Source organism: Loxodonta africana, chromosome 12 (assembly GCF_030014295.1).
Source record: "Loxodonta africana isolate mLoxAfr1 chromosome 12, mLoxAfr1.hap2, whole genome shotgun sequence".
NCBI classification, from domain to species: Eukaryota; Metazoa; Chordata; class Mammalia; order Proboscidea; family Elephantidae; genus Loxodonta; species Loxodonta africana.
In genome coordinates this window covers 84,316,954-84,333,527 of record NC_087353.1, presented here as the reverse complement: position 1 = coordinate 84,333,527, position 16,574 = coordinate 84,316,954, and the positions used below count along the sequence as shown (strand labels likewise).

At 47.2% G+C, this 16,574-nt stretch overlaps 1 protein-coding gene across 4 annotated transcripts in view; it reads left to right on the top strand.

The window, feature by feature from the left end:
• GSG1L (GSG1 like) overlaps nucleotides 1-16,574 on the top strand; it is a 275,751-nt gene that overhangs the window by 217,557 nt on the left and 41,620 nt on the right. For all 4 annotated transcript variants that reach the window (XM_064295755.1, XM_064295754.1, XM_064295753.1 and 1 more), the window contains one exon: nucleotides 9,139-9,250. In XM_064295755.1, coding sequence (XP_064151825.1) covers nucleotides 9,139-9,250 — 112 coding nt within the window. The remainder of the gene's footprint in view (nucleotides 1-9,138; nucleotides 9,251-16,574) is intronic.

Sequence of the window (16,574 nt, the reverse complement as noted above, 5' to 3'; positions counted from 1 at the left end):
GTCAGCTCTTTGGTCTCTGTCGGGACAAACATCTGGATCTGTTAGATGTGTGTACACAGGGGATTTACTTTTTCCAGTCATAGCCAGATGATTGGCGTCAGGAAATACCAGCCTTGATGGTCTCACAGTTTTTTTTCTGGGGAAGATTTCAGGGCTGATGTTAATTGGGTCAGTGCCAATAACTTCTCCCAGTTCTGCCTAGTTTTTCCCAGTCCCTCCCCATTCAGGTCTCTCCAGTGCTGAGGGTTTGCTGGGAAGGAATCAGCCTGGGGTGGGGGTAGTAACTCTGGGGTTCCTTCTGCCTAGGCTGCCCACTACCCCCACCTCCTCCTGCATCTTGGTGGGTGCCATTGTCCTGGGCTTGCCTGCTCTGTGGGAGGCCTGCGCCTGCCCCTCCTGCACCCCTGCCTTCTCTCTAATCCCCTCTCCATACAGAGGCCAGAGGGGTCTTTAAGAACCCTGTCTGATTCTCCCTCTCTTGCTTACAATTAAGGAGCCCTGGTGTCGTAGTGATTAAGCACTTGGCTGCTAATGGAAGGGTCGATGGTCTTTGGGAGAAAGCTGTGGCAGCCTGCTTCCGTAAAGACTACAGACAGCCTTGGAAGCCCCATGGTGCAGTTCTACTCTGTCCTATGGGGTCACTGTGAATTGAAATCAACTCAACGGGTTTTATGGGTTTTGCTTACAATTATGTAATTCTTGCCCATCGCCCTCAGGGTAAAGTCCAAGCTCCTTAAGGTGGCTTCAGAACTCTTCATGAAGGCCCTTGTTTAGCCCTCCGGCGGCACCTCTCTCCACCCACGGGCCCTGCCCACCGCCTGTTACAGTCGCACCAAACCACTTTTGCCTGTGGGCTTCTTCAGGAGCTGCTTCCATGCCTGTCTGCCCTCCTCCCCCTCTGACAACTCAGCTCTCAGCTTGCACGTCCCCTCCTCAAGGAGCCTGTGGCAACTTCCTCACCCCGAGGACCCCCCCCCCCGTTAGTATCCTGACCACACAGTCGGGTGACCCATTTGCTGGTCTCTCCCCAACCCCACTGGCAGCATGGGGTGGGCAGGTCCCCTGTTCCCAGGTGTGTCTTCACCTAGAAGAAAGCCTGGCACACAGCAGGTGCTCAGTATATGCTCGGCAGCAAACTGAATGCCAGGCTGCCCTTGCACGCTCATGCTGTCCAGTTCTAGCTTCCTCCGGTCCCCAACATCACTCCACCTCTCACCTCCCACCAGTTTCTCCACCTCTCACCTACCTGACAAGAAATGCATGGAATGCTGGCAAATTCCGGATCAGTGCCCAACATAAACAAGAATATTTATTTAGACATGAATGTGCCCTGAGTGCTCTGAGTAATAACTGAGACAGCATCTTTAATAGTAAACTCTATTATAAATTAATTAATCAGCCAGCTCCCTGATATCTCAATTAAATGAAGCATGGCATTGGCATAATATTTTATCCCAACCTTGCAAACGAGAGTGGGCCAGATGCAAGAGCAGGTCTGGAATTCAGCTCAACATCACACATCCTTATCCAGGCAGCACCCACACCGAAGAGCGTTTCCTCCTGAGAGCTCACCTGGGCCATGGTCCACCACACCCTCACAGCAACTCAAAATAGGGATGGTTTGGAACAAGGGATGCTCTGGGGAGTTTCAGCTTGGCACTCCTGCGTGTCCCTGGACTCAGGAGGTTCCTCTCTCGTCACCTGAGTGTAGCTGCAGACAAGCCCACAGCCAGCCACCTGGCCTCAACTCTAAATTCAGGAGCTCCAATCTCACACGGGCTCGCAACACTGCCCAGCAAGCCCTCTGCACTTCCACAGTGCCTTTGTGATTTCCCACTCTCTGAGAAAAGACTATTTCACACCTTCTTCTCACTCCTCCAACCTCCCCTCCCACCCACCTGGGCTCGCTGTCAACTGGTAACCTAGCCTCATGCTTGGTGGAGAGACAGAAGTAGATCAGACAGGGACACCTCTCCTTGCATCGCCAAGTCTACCCAAGTCCTGTAATCTGCACTTGCTTGCTCTCCTCCTCCCTGTTACCTGGGTGAGGTGCCCAACACCCTTCAAAAGCCTTGTGCTCTGGAAGACCCCCCTCCCTGCCCCTTTTGCCTTCTTGCTACTTTCCTTCTGCAATTGCCCTCTCGCTCCTCTGCACCGTCAGTCTCTCCCTTTTGCCTTAATCGGTCAGGGTGAGCATCTAGCATCTCCCATCATGGACCGTATGCCCCCTTAAACTATCACCCCTTTTCCTGCTTTCCACAGGGAGCATTCTCTATATTCATTTGGCCATCTTCTCTTCTCTTCTAACCCATTCCAGCTGAGCATCTGTCCCACCACTGCACTGAGATCACATCTGTCACCTCATGTCACTGAATGGGTCACTCCCTCCTCCTTGAAGTCCTTTTTTCTCCTGGCCTTGGTGACACAGACAGGACACTGCTTCTCCTGCTTCCCTGGCCTCTGCTCCTCTGCCTCCTTCGTGGCTTCTGCCTGCTTGGCTGAAACACTAAGTATCTGTTTGCCCCAGGGCATGACCACGGGATGCTTTGTCTTCTCTTCCTACAATCTCTCTCCAGGTGGTCTCTTCTAGTCCTATGGTGTTATATACCATCCATATGCCAATGCGAAACCCTGGCAACGTAGTGGTTAAGAGCTCTGGCTGCTTACCATAAAGGTCAGCAGTTCAAATCCACCAGGCCCTCCTTGGGAACCCTATGGGGCAGTTCTACTCTGCCCTATAGGGTTGCTGTGAGTTGGAATCGACTCAACAATGGGTTTTTAAAGCCCTCGAATGGCTTTTCATCACACTTAGAATAAAAACCAGCCCCCTCACTGGGGCCTGCAAGGTTCTGAATGACTGGCCCCTCCCCACTTTTCTGACCTCATTTCCTCCTCCTTTTTACTCTATCCCACATACCTCTCGCTTCCTCCAACAGGTCAACCTCCACTCTGCCTTGGAGTCCTTGTACCCGCTGTTCTGTTCTTCTAGAATGCTCTTCCCCAGATCTCCATGTAGCTGCCTCCATCTCTCCATGAAAGCCTTTGCTTATATACCGCCTTCTCAGAGAGGCCCTCCCAGCTCCCTCATCTGAGGTGGCCGGCCCCTCAGGCACTCCCCATCACTTTGCCCAATTTTATTTTCATCTCAGCACTTTTTACTACCTGAATTTTTCTTGCTAGTTTACGTGCTTGTCTGGCTCTTTCTACGAGAATCTGGCACCCTTGGGAGCAGGGCACCTGTCTGTCTATTCCAGCCCCTCTCTATCCCTGGAACAGTATCTGGCATGTGAAATGCATTTGATCAGTATTTGTTGACTGATGAATGAATGCTGACTCTGATGTTTCCCCATGTAGACAGTGTGCTTGCCAAAGTTTTGTAATCTTTCCCTATCCAAGCTCATTCCCATATACCAGACCCTAGACCTTTATACCAGCCAGCCAAACACCCCCAATCACCTGGGAATCAGTGGCAATTATTCATTCAGCAAACACGTATTAAGCACCCTGGTGGCCCAACGCTTAAGTGTTAAGGCTGCTAACCTAAAGGTCTGCACTTTGAATCTACCAGCTGCTCCTTGGAAACCTTATGGGGCAATTCTGTTCTGTCTTATAGGATCTCTATGAGTCAGAATCGATGGCAACAGGCTTGGTTTGGTTTGGATGTGCTAGGCACAGTGCTAGGTACGAGGATTCAGTGGAGAGCAAAACAGACTTGTCCCTGGACTAGCATGCATTCTAGTAGTCCTATATAGTGAGTCTCATTCATTCATTCCTTCATTCATTCATATGCTAATTCACCCATCCAAAAACACTCATATAGAGCTTATTATATGTCTTATGAATGCAGGTCACTTAATTCTCGTACAAATCTATGAGATTGTTCTTGTTATTCACTGCTGTCGAGTCACCCTGACTCATGGCCACCCCATGTACAACAGAATGAAAACTTGCCCAGCCTGTGCCATCCTCTGGATCATTGGTATGCTCAAATCCATTGTTGTGGCCCCTGTGTATTTTGAGTCCATTCCAACCTAGGGGACTCATCTTCCAGCACTATATTGGGCAATATTCTGCTGTGATTCATTGGCTAATTTTCAGAAGTAGATTTCCAGTCCTTTCTTCAAGCACCACTGAGACCTGTCCACTATGGATGACCCTGTTGATATTTGAGATACCTGTTGCATAGCCTCCAGCATCATAGCAACACACAAGCCACCGCAAAAGACAAACAGACGGGTGGTGGGTCTATGAAGTAAAACCCAAACCCATTGCCCTCAAGTTGATTCAGATTCATAGCGACCCTATAGGACAGAGTGGAACTGCCCCATAGGGTTTCCAAGGAGCACCTGGTGGATTTGAACTGCTGACCTTTTGGTTAGCAGCTGTAGCTCTTAACCACTATGCCACCAGGGTTTCCAGCTATGAGGTAGGTACTATTATTATCCTCATATTACAGGTAAGAAAACTGAGGCACAGAAAGGTGAGGTAGCCTATCCAAGGTCATGCAGTTGGTAAGTGGCAGAGGTGGAAACTGGGTCTTCTCTCTCACTTTGCTTCTCCCTTGCTTCATTTGGGGATTATATTCTGACCCTCTTGGCATTGTCTCTTGATTCTGGTCCCACACTGCCCCCTCTGAACTTGACAACAGAATTTTTTTTTGGTAATTTTTATTGTGCTTTAAGTGAAAGTTTACAAATCAAGTCAGTCTGTCACACAAAAACCCATGTACACCTTGCTACACACTCCCAATTACTCTTCCCGTAATGAGACAGCCTGCTCTCTCCCTCCACTCTCTGTTTTCGTGTCCATTTCACTAGCTTCTAGCCCCCTCCACCCTCTCGTCTCCCCTCTAGGCAGGAGATGTCAACATAGTCTCATGTGTTCACCTGATCCAAGAAGCTCACTCCTTACCAGCATCCCTCTCCAACCCATTGTCCAGTCCAATCCATGTCTGAAGAGTTGGCTTCGGGAATGGTTCCTTTGACAACAGAATTTAACTCTCTCAGCCTGACTATCAAAGTTTTGTAGGGTCAGGTAGGGCCAGGACCCACCATGGTTCTTCCTGCTCTGGGCTCTGGGTGGCACCACACTCAGCCAAGCTCTGGGCCCATGGCCACCCTCTCCCTCTTTGCAAAGCTCTCCAAGGCCCCCCATATGTATTAAAAGGATGGAAGATTCTAGAAATCACAAGACAAGAGATTTATAGCCATGGGTTTCTTGGTGCGGGTCCAAACCAGGACCCAGTAGCAGCAGCAGAAAAGTTTCATTCATTTAGTCGTTTCTAATTTAGGAGTTGCAATAACTCAGCAGAAAGTCACTTTTTTATTCAGATGAGATGGAGACAATTCCTTCTGCTGAGGAATCACAGGACAGATGCTTACGGATGGGTCTGGCTTTACAGAACAGACGTGCTCCCAGAAGTTTGGGAGGGGGATCAGAGTTCTGAAGCAGAATCTTTAAAATGCAGTTAGAGAATCTCACCAGCCTACCTTTGAGTGAATTATAATTTTCATTTATTGAATTTTCTTAAAGCAGGCCCTTTCATATTTGGGAATAAAGGGAATTCGGTTTAGGAATTGATGCTTTTCTGAACTAAGAGTTCAGGAAATTAATTATCCCGCCAATGGGTTGGGTCCACCTTCTGCATGTAGCTGGAAATTTTTGTGTATTAAGGTACTGTTATGTCTCTACTGTCTTTATATGAGGAAGAGTGGGTCTCATGGATGTTTTTCTTCACTAGTGGACACTCAGAAACCCGGATGGCGTGGTAGTTAAGTGCTACAGCTGATAACCAAAAGGTCAGCAGTTCGAATCCACCAGGCGCTCCTTGGAAACTCTATGGGGCAGCTCTTCTTTGCCCTGTAGGGTCACTATGAGTTGGAATCAACTCAACGGCAACAGGCTTGGTTTTGTTTTGGTTTAGTGGACACTCATTGGAATTTCCTATGCCTATAGCCATCCCTGTAGGGTTGCTATGAGTCGGAATCGACTCAACGGCACTGGGTTTTATAGTCATCCCTACTTTATAGATGAGGAAACCAAGGCACAGAGAGGTCAAATAACTCAGACAGCAAGTGGACTGGTATAGAGTGGGAGAAATTAAAGAGGTTGCAACAGCAAAGGGTTTGGAGAGCAAGGTCCAGTCCTCAGAGAGGGGACTGGCACAGGCTAAGGAAGGGGTTGAGGTCCTCTGAGCAGGCAGGGCTTCTGGGTAGGGTGGCAATCCTGGAGGGGATGAGCACTGGGAGCAATAAAAAATGAGACTCTTTCCTTCCAGATAACAAACTCTATTTTAAAGCTTTGATGATTAAAACAGTGTGGTGCTGCCATAGGAACAGAGAAAGAGAGAGAGAGGTATCAGTAGGACAGAAGGAAGTAGACCCGTGTATATGTGGGGCTTGGAATATGATATGAAGGTGTCATTTCAAATCACTGGGGAAAGAATGAGCCATGCTATAATGGTTGAAAGCAATTAACTACTCATTTAAAAAAAACTTGAGTGAAATTTTTACTTTGCACTTTTTTACCAAGATAAATTCCAAGTGGATTAACAGAAAAATCTATGAGTATGTTAGAAAAATATAGAATAATGTGTTTATGATTTGGGTTTTCTTCAACTAGATACAGGAGTCAAAAACCAAAAAGGAAAAAACCAAACCTGTTGCCGTCAAGTCAATTCTGACTCGTAGCAACCCTAAAGAACAGAGCAGAACTGCCCCATATGGTTTCCAAGGAGTGCCTGTTGGATTCGAACTGCTGACCTTTTGGTTAGCAGCTATAGCTCTTAACCACTATGCCACCAGGGTTTCCAAAAAGGAAAAGACTAACAAATTTTGACTATATCAAATGTAAAAATGTGTGACATAAGATGCACTGTGCATGGAAAAAGACAAGCAGTAAACTTATAAGAGCCCATGCAACAGGAAGGATTAGTGTCCAGAATACATAAAGAATTCCTACAAATAGATAGGGAAAAAGATAAACCAAAAGAAAAATTGGCAAAGGATACAGACAGGCACATTCATAGAAGAGATAGAAATGGTTAATAAACATGTAAAAAATGCCCCAACTCACCAAAAATAAGGGAAATATGAAACCTAAAACAATGTTGAGGTATTCCAGTAGTTTGATGGTAAATGTTTAAAATGGGCTTTCTGGGAAAACAAACAAAATAAACCAAACAAACCCTGATATGTAGTGTTTGCCAATTTCCATGGTGTAAATATTCCCATCCTGGCTGATTTCAGCCAACTCTGGCCCAGTGCTAGTTTTGGGTTTTTTTTTTCTTTTCACAACAAAACATATACCAATTCAACAATTTCTACGTGTATACTTCAGTGACATTGGTTACCTTCTTCAAATTTTGCCACCTTTCTCGATATCGTTTTCCAGATTATTTCACCACTGTTAACATTAACTCACTGCCACCTAAGCTTCACTTATAGATAATTCTTTAAAAGAGCATGATACTCAAGGCAAACATTCTTCATTAATTAAGCTAAACTATTGTTTGGTTTAAAGATGACTTCAGGGGGTGGTTTAAGGTTAAAGTTTAGAGATTTCCTCAGGGCAATAATTTCAGGGGATCATCTAGCCTCAGTGGCTTCAGAACGTTTAGATTCCAAGAGAATTTGAAATTTCATTTCACCATTTTGATCAAGATTTGTCTATAGAATTTTTTATCAAAATGTTCAGTGATGGTAGCTGGCGCCACTGGGTTCTTCTGGTCTAATGGTAAGGAGGCCCTGGTTTACGGAGGCCGTTAGAAAAGCATTCCAGTTCCTCCTCCGATTCTTGACATGCCTTCTTCCTTTGCTGCTCCAGGTGAATAGAGACCAATTGTTGTACCTAAATGACTGCTTGCAAGCTTTTAAGACCCCAAACACTACACAATGAAGTAAGAAGTAGAACAAAAGTACTAAAAAGCCATATTAGCCAATTGACTGGAATGTCCCACAAACCATGACCCTAAACTTATGAACCAAGAAAACAAATTCCATGAGATGTTTAGTTGTATATAAGCAGTATCAGCAGGTACTTTTTTGTTGGTGTTGTAAAAATATATATCACACCACATTTGCCAATTAAACCTTTTTCAGGTGTATAGCTTAGAGATGTCAATTACATGAATCATGTTGTACAACCATTACCCTTCATCGATGCCGGATTTCCCATCATCATAAACAGAAACTCACTGCTTTCCAAACAGCGGCTTCCCCTCTCTCCCTTCCTCCAGCCCCTGATAAACCACTAATAAACTTCGGTCTCTATACATTTGCCTGTTCATGTCATTTCCTGTAAGTGAAATCATACAATATTTATCCTTTTGTGACTGACTTACTTCACTCAGTGTAATGTGTTTGGGGTTCATCCATGTTGTAGCGTGTATCAGGACTTCATTTCTCTTTATGGCTGAGGAGTATTCCAACGTATATATGTATGTACCACATTTTGTTAGCCATCCATTCACTGACAGACATTCAGATCGTTCCCACTTTTGGCTATTGTGAGTAATGCTGCAATGAACATTGGTATACACGTGTTTGTTCGTGTCACTGCTTTTAAGTCCCTTGGGTATATACCTAGGAGTGGAATTCCTGGGTCATATAGTAGTTCTATTTTTAATTTTTGGAGGAACCATCGCATTGTTCTCCACAGTAGCTGTACCATTTTGCATTCCCATAAGCAATGGCTAAGGGTTCCAGTTACCCCTAGTGCCTGTGTTTGTGAATAATGTTTTATTGGGACATGGCCATGCTCATTTGTTTACTTATTGTCTATGGCTGTTTTGCAACAGAGACTGTATAGCCCACAGAGCCTAAAATATTTACTCTCTGGCCCTTTACAGAAAAAGTTTGCCAATCTATACACAGATCTAATTCTGTGTTTTTTCCTTGCTTAAACTTTTCCCGGACTCCTCCTCTTTGCCTTCCTGGACCAGATGCAAGCTCCTTGGCCTGGCTTAGAAAACTGCCATCCTCTGGCTTCCCCTGCTCTGGTCTTGCTGACCTCTGTTACCCAGGGGTTCATCTCTCCCTTGGCACTAACAGTCAGGTGGCTGCCTGAGAGGACCATGGGGGAGGGCGACAAAGTCCCATTTTGCTTTCCTGACATGTTCTGCTCCCTGTCCCCTCACAGGCCTCCTGGGAATGGTCGCTCACATGATGTACACACAAGTGTTCCAGGTCACCGTGACCCTCGGCCCTGAAGACTGGAGGCCCCATTCCTGGGACTATGGGTGGTCCTTCTGGTAAGTTACTTGACTGTTATGGCAAGAGCACTTTCAGACACTAGAGCCCCAAGGCATGCTGGGACTTCAGCAGCTCAGCCCAGTTGGGTGGCAAAGGAGGAAGGATCCTAACAGAGTTTTAGGTGGGGGTAGCCCATATCCAAAGGCACCTTGAGACCCTAGAGTGGGGGTTGACAGTCTGTGGCCCACAGGCCAAATCCTGTCCCCTACCTATTTTTATGTGGTCGAAAAGCTAGGAATGTTTTTTGCATTCATAAATGAATGAAAAAAAATCAAAAGAAGAAGAATGTTTTGTGATATGTGAAATTCATGTTTCAGTGTCCATAAATAAAGCTTTTTTGGACATAGCTATGCTTATCATTTACATATCGTCTGCAGCTGCCTTCATGTTACAAAGGCAGAGTTGAATGGCTGCAAGAGAATTCATACGACCCACAGACTCTAAAACCTGTACTACCTGGCCCTCTACAGGTACAGTTTGCTGGCCTCTGCCATAGAGGCCTGCTTTGAAGAAGGAAGCTGGTGAGACTTGGGCTGTGGAAGGTTCAGGGTGGTCCAATGGGGTAGGGGGACCCCAGTGAGGGGCCCTGGATACAGGGATGGAATCAGCACCTCAGAGCAGAGCGTGCAAAGGAAAGGCAGGATTAGTCAGGATTCTTCCGATTGCAAGTGATAGCATCCCAACCGGCTTAAGTGTTTACTTACTGCTTGCTTAAGGGGTGTTGATTAGTTCATGTAACTGAAAAGTCCAGGTGTGTCAGCTAGGGTGCTCGGGGTTGTAACAGAAAAACCCACCACATCAGTCCAAACAATAAGGAAATCTGTTGGCTCGTGTAAATGAAAAGTGCGGCTGTGGCGTGGACTTCACGTATGTTTGATCCAGAGGTGCTGATGTCATCAGGGCTGAGTTCTCTTCCTCTGTGATCATCTGAGCACTGTCCCTCTCCACATGTTGACTTTGTCCCTGAGCTGACTTCCCGCCTTACGCTGAGAAAGCTATCAGCTCCTTTTTCACATAAAACAAAAACCAAACCCATTGCCACTGAGCTGATTCTGACTCATGGCGACCCAACATGTTACACAGTAGGACTGCTCTGTAGGGTTTTCTTGGCTGTAATCTTTACAGAAGCAGATCATCGGGGCTTTCTTTTTCAGCATCACTGGGTGGGCTTGAACTGCCATCCTTTAGGTTATTCACCCAGTGCTGTCGAGTTGATTCTGACTCATAGCAACCCTATAGGACAGAGTAGAACTGCCCCATAGAGTTTCCAAGGAGAGCCTGGTGGATTCAAAGTGCTGACCTTTTGGTTAGCAGCCGTAGCTCTTAACTACTATGCCGCCAGTGTTTCCCCTTCTCATACAGGGTTGGGGAAAAGCTTTTCTCTTCCCAACTACCAAGCTTTCCTCTGATTGGACAAACGTAGGTTGTGTTCTCTCTCCTGAATTAATCAGCATGGCTAGGGTGTGTCCTGAGCTTATTGGCTCATGTCAATGGGCCCACTTCTGCAGCTAGGAATAAGTAAAAAGCTCTCAAGTGGGTGGAATGATTGCTAGGTGAGTTATCACTATGTCTGCTTCAGGCACAGCTGGATCTAGGTAGCCAAATGATATCTTTAGGCACTCAGTCATTCTCTCCTCCTTTCCTTTCTCTGTTTCCCTTTGTGTTGGCTTCATTCTCAGGCAGCTTTTCCCCAAGTGGTAGCAAAGATGGTCACCATGCATAGCTTGAATCTTTTATCTTATAAATATAGTAATCCCAGCAGAGAGATGGGGCCTCTTTCCAGTATTTCCAGCTAAAATCCTGGTTATGACTTTCATTGGTTTATCTTAAGTCATGAGAACACCCCTGAAGCAGTGACTTAGTCCGGTAGAGAGATTGTAATGCTCTAATTGGTCTGGCCTGAGTCACCTGAGGCCAGGTGGTGGGGTCATCCCCACTCAAGCCTTTGGACAGAGAGGGAAGGAGGGGTGGTGCCCAATGGAAAATTATGTTTAGGGGGTGGGCTGTTACCAGAAGAGGGAATGCTTGCTGGAAAGGAAGGACCACAGGTGTCCATTACTCAGGACATCTAGGTCCCAGTTCTAGTGGCTGGGGACGTGTCATGGATTGAATTGTGTCCCCCCCAAAACATGTATCAACTTGGCCAGACCAAGTATTGTATGATTGTCCTCCATTTGTGATCTGATGTAATTGTCTTCCATTTTGTGATATTGTGTATTTATGTGTTGCAAATCCTACACCTCAATATGTTAATGAGGCAGGATCAGTAAGGGGTTTATCTTGCCCTTACTCAAGTCACTGCCTTACTTAAGCCCATACCCTTGCTCAAGCCACATCCTGCTTGAGTCACACCTTTTATCTTACAAGAAATAAAAGGAGAGAGGAGTGGGCAGAGAGGAGAGGGATCTCACTACCACCAAGAAAGAAGAGCCAGGAGCAGAGTGTGTCCTTTGGCCCCTCGGTCCTTGTGCTGAGATCCTCCTAGACCCAGGGGAAGTTTGATGTCAAGACACATGGAGATCTCCAAGGAATGCCTGGCCCACAGATGTTGAAAAGAGACAAGGACCTTCCCCCAGAGCCGACAGAAAGAGAGAGCCTCTCCCTAGAGCTGGTGACCTAATTTCAGGCATCTAGCCTTCTAAACTGTGAGAGAATAAGTTTCTGTTGGTTAAAATCACCTGCTTGTGGTATTTCTGGCATAGGGGCACTAGATAACTAAGCCAGAACCCTTTACCCATTCATTCCTTTAACAAATATTTACCAAGAACTGACTCCAGTACAGCTACCCTTCCAGTCACTGAGGATATGGCAGTGGTCAGGACAGGTGTGGCCTTGGCCTCCCGGAGTGTGCTGTGACAGGGATTGAGACAGTGAACAGCTGTTCTCTGCACTGTGCTGTGTGGAGGGAGGGGCTCACGAACAGCTGTGGGAGCACAGAGAAAGGGTCATTGACCCCGCCTCTGGGGAGGAGGACCCTCAGGGAAGTTCTTAGGCCAGCTGGAGGAGGATGGGAACAAGATAACAGTGGGATGGGGTGGGGGGACAGCACATGTAAAGCCTTGGAGGTTGGGAGGGATGGGCAGAGTGAGCAGGGAGAGCTGTGATGAGGGAAGACCCCATTTCAGACCAGTGGAGACTCCTGGTGATCACCTTCCACCCCTTCCCACTCTCTGTTTGGCTCTGCCCCCTTAATTTCATTACTACATTTTCTCCTTAGTTTTTTTTTTTGATGGCATGTGTTTTCAGCATTGGAATACGTGCTTACTAATTGAGTGTGTTTAAATTTTTGGGTGGTCATATGGAATTTGAGAAATATGATCTGGTAACACAAGCCCCCAATGAGGCGAGTGGCACTGTGGCGCCACTGATCTGTGGTGTGACAATATACCAGTGAGAGCTATATAGATAATTTATTGCTGGTGCCTTTTCCCATTAGGCTATATGGGGAACCTCTGGTTTCCCAAATATGACACAGAAACAAAACAAAACAAACCCATCGGGGCCCCCTAACTATCACACAGGAAAGCCATAATTGTGCTTGCCAGGTTTATCTCACAGAAATAAAGGGGAAAAAGGCAAAAGTTTACGAAATTAACACATTCAGGAAGCATCACGTAATAGAATGCTCAACCTACACAACAGTGAGGCTCTCCAACTCCAGTTTGCTGAGCTTCACGCATTTTAAACGGAGCCCACCTTTACGCTAAATGGATTAGAACCGGAATAACACCTTACCTCTGAGGTCCAGAGGCATAAAAATTGGCTAGTATACCGTTAATCCAAGAGTAACGGAAGAGGTAAAACCAAACGTGTGATCTTGAAGAGACTTTGATCCTGATCCCCTTAAGTGGAACTCCAAAACTCATTGCTGTGGAGTCGATTCTGACTCATAGTCATGACCCTACAGGACAGAGTAGAACTGCCCCATAGGGTTTCCGAGGAGAGGCTGGTGGATTTGAACTGCCGGCCTTTTCGTTGGCAGCCTAATGCTTAACCACTGCACCACCAGGGCTCCCTACCTAAGTGGAACAAACCCAGGCTCTACCTCCCCTTCACCCACCCTTTCCCCCCAGAGTAGTTTTTTCCGGAGCCCTTCATCTGGGAGGGACTCGCTCTGGACTGGAGAAGAGGCCAAAGGAAGGGAACTAACGTTTTTCAGGATCTACCATGTGGGTAATAATCTTACATTTATTGAGCACTGATGTGTCATTACTCACAACAGTGCTATGAGGTTGGTACTTTTATTTGTCCCCATTTTATGGATGGGGAAACTGAAGCCGGAGAACTTGAGTAACCTGTCCAAGGCCATCCAGCCTGTGAGGGGCAGAGCTGGGAATTTGAACCCAGGCAATCTGACTCTATAGGAGCCCTGGTGGGGCAGTGGTTATGTGTTAGGCTACTAGCCAAACACACTAGCCAAAAGGTTAGCAGTTTTAGTCCACCAGCCACTCCTTGGAAACCCTATGGAGCGGTTCTACTCAGTCCTACAGGGTCGCTATGAGTTGTAATTGACTCAACGGCAATGGGCTTTTTCTTTTCTTTTTTTTTTTTGAGTCTGACACTGGAAGCCGTGTTCTCAGCTCCTATATTCTGTCTCTCTGAGATGATGGGGCGATAGATAATCTGTGGATGTGCTCAGCACAATGCTTAGCACTCAGCTGCTAACCAAAAGGTCGGAGGTTGGAAATCACCAACCACTCCATGGGAGAAAGATGTGGCGGTCTGCCACCATAAAGCTTACAGCCTTGAAAACCCTTTTGGGCTATGAGTCAGAATGTCCTATAGGGTCACTGTGAGTTGGAATACATGGCAATGGGTTTTTGGGTTTTTGGTACTGCTATTAAATTTAACACATGCAACAGCTTCCTTTTGCACATATGGAAACTGAGGCTCAGAAAGGTTGGGTCACTTGCCTGGGGTGCCGCAGCCATCAGTGGCAGGATTTTGAGCCCCCTCCCCCACCAGATCGCTCTTCCCAGAAGCCCCTTGCTCTCCACCCTAGCACAAGCCTGCTGATGTCAGCCACTGGAACCTTTCTGTCTCAGGAAGCACAGGCCTCCTGACCTGCCCCTCTGCTCCTGTGGGGCTGGCCTCCTGAGGGCACTGAATTCCCATTTGATTTATTTAAGGCCGGGGCCCAGCCAGCGGCCCCTATTAGGGCTGATCCATTTCTCCCAGTCACCGAAGCTGGCAAGATGGATCAGTCCCATTTTTCATCTCTCGCATTTGGGGCCTTGCCAGGGCCGTGCAGTGACACTGCTCTTGTTTAATATGTGTGAGGCCATTTGTCAAAATTCTGGCCCCAGAGCCTCCCTGCCCCCACCCACGCACCAGAGAGGAACTGGCTCTGAAGAAAGACAGTACCAGCCTGTCTTCTGGGCCAGCAGGGAAGGAGACCAAGGCTTGGGGCTCCGGTGTTAGGGAGGCTCTGAGGGGCTCCATCGACGTTGAGCAGCAGCTTCTGAGAGGGAAACGCTAGCAGGAAGTGGAAGGTCTTATGGTTAAATGTCAGACAGACAGAGTTCAAATTCCACCCTGACACTCACTGCTGTGTGGCTATGGGCAGTGTGGAGTTGGGGAAGTGGTAGGTGGGTTAGGGATGTCAAGCATCCCTCTGGAGCCAGACAGCTTGGGTTCAGATCCTGGGTCTGATCCTTGTCAGCTGTGGACCTTGGCCAAATCACTTATCCTCTCTGCGCCTTAGTGTACTCATCTATAAACTGGGTATAGCCCAAGCTTCTACCGCATGGGGCTCTTATGACTAGCTCTTTTGCTGTGTAACAAATTACTCCAAAATTTAATGGCTTCAGATAAAAATGTATTACTTCCTGTGGTTCAGCAGGTTGACTGGGCTCAGCCAGGGTGGTCCTTGCTTGGGTCTTCCATGACATTTTAGCTGGATGTTGATTGGGCTAGAGTCATCTGGAGGCCCAGCTAGGCTGAGCATCCAAGGTGGTCCCTCACATGGCACTGGTGCTGGCTGTTGGCTGCAAACTCAACTGAGGCTGTTGACTGGAGCGTCTACATATGGCCTTTCTATGCAGCCTGGGCTTCTTACAGCACGGAGGCTGGGGCCCAAGGGCAGGTGTCCCCAAAGCAAGCGCTCCAAGAGACCTAGGCAGAAGCTGCAGCATTTTTATGACCTTGGCTCTGAAGTCCCACAGTTCTGCTGCATTTTGTTGCTCAAGAGTGAGTGATGGGGTCAGATTCTTGGCGAAAGGATGTCACAAAATCGGGACCCCAGGAGGTGTGGCTCATTGGGGGCCATCTTTGGAGAGTAGCTACCATGAGGAGTAAATGAAATAATGCCTGTGGGGTACTGAGCACATAGGACGCCAAAACCAAAACCAAACCCATTGCTGTCGAGTCAATCCCAACTCACAGCGACCCTTTAGGACAGAGTAGAGCTGCCTCATAGAGTTTCCAAAGAGCGCCTGGTGGATTCGAACTGCCGACCTTTTGGTTAGCAGCCAAAGCTCTTAACCACTACGCCACCAGTGTTTCCACATAGGACATGCTCAGTCAATATTAGTGAATTAAAGGCAAGCCACCCAACCTCTGTGCCCTCATTTCTAGAACAGGGATAACAAGGATGCATACTTAATGGGGTTGCCTTAAGGATTGCATAAGACACAGCTCTTCAAGGTCTTGGCATACAGTAATTGCTCAATAATGGCAGCAATTATAAATAATGACATTGACATTAGGCCTTTGGCAATGCCACTCTGTCCTCGGAGTCACATGTCCCAAACAACCAAGAGGACAGCATCGGTTGGTGGGCAAGCAGCCCATTGTTTTTTGTTCTCCCATGTCCCCAACCCCTGGAGTTGTTCATTTGCTCCCAGGACTTTGGTGTTTCTTCAGGCCCCAACACTGGTCATTCACTCCCCCGCCTCTCCTGCTTTGTCCCTGACTAAGCTTTAGAGAAGGAGCTCCGGTGGCACAATGGTTAAGAATTTGGCTACTAACTAAAGGTTCAGTGGTTAGAAACCACCTGTGGCTCCGCAGGAGAAAAGACCTGGCAATCTGTACCTGTAAAGATTACAGCCTCGGAAACCCCATGGGACAGTTCTACTCTGTCCTGTAGGGCCACTATGAGTTGAAATTGATTCAACGGCACACAACAATATAAAGCTTCAGAGCCGCATCCTAGACCTGAGCCCTGGCGCTCCAGGCCTCCTGCCCATGCCTTCTTTTGGCTCTGTGCCACAGCTCTCCCTATGTCCACCTTCTGACAATGCCAAGGCAGGACCCTGGGCAGCTGCTTGGCTTCAGGGGATGGAGGTGGTATTGGAGTTAGACTAAGGTGGGTCTTCCTTACTT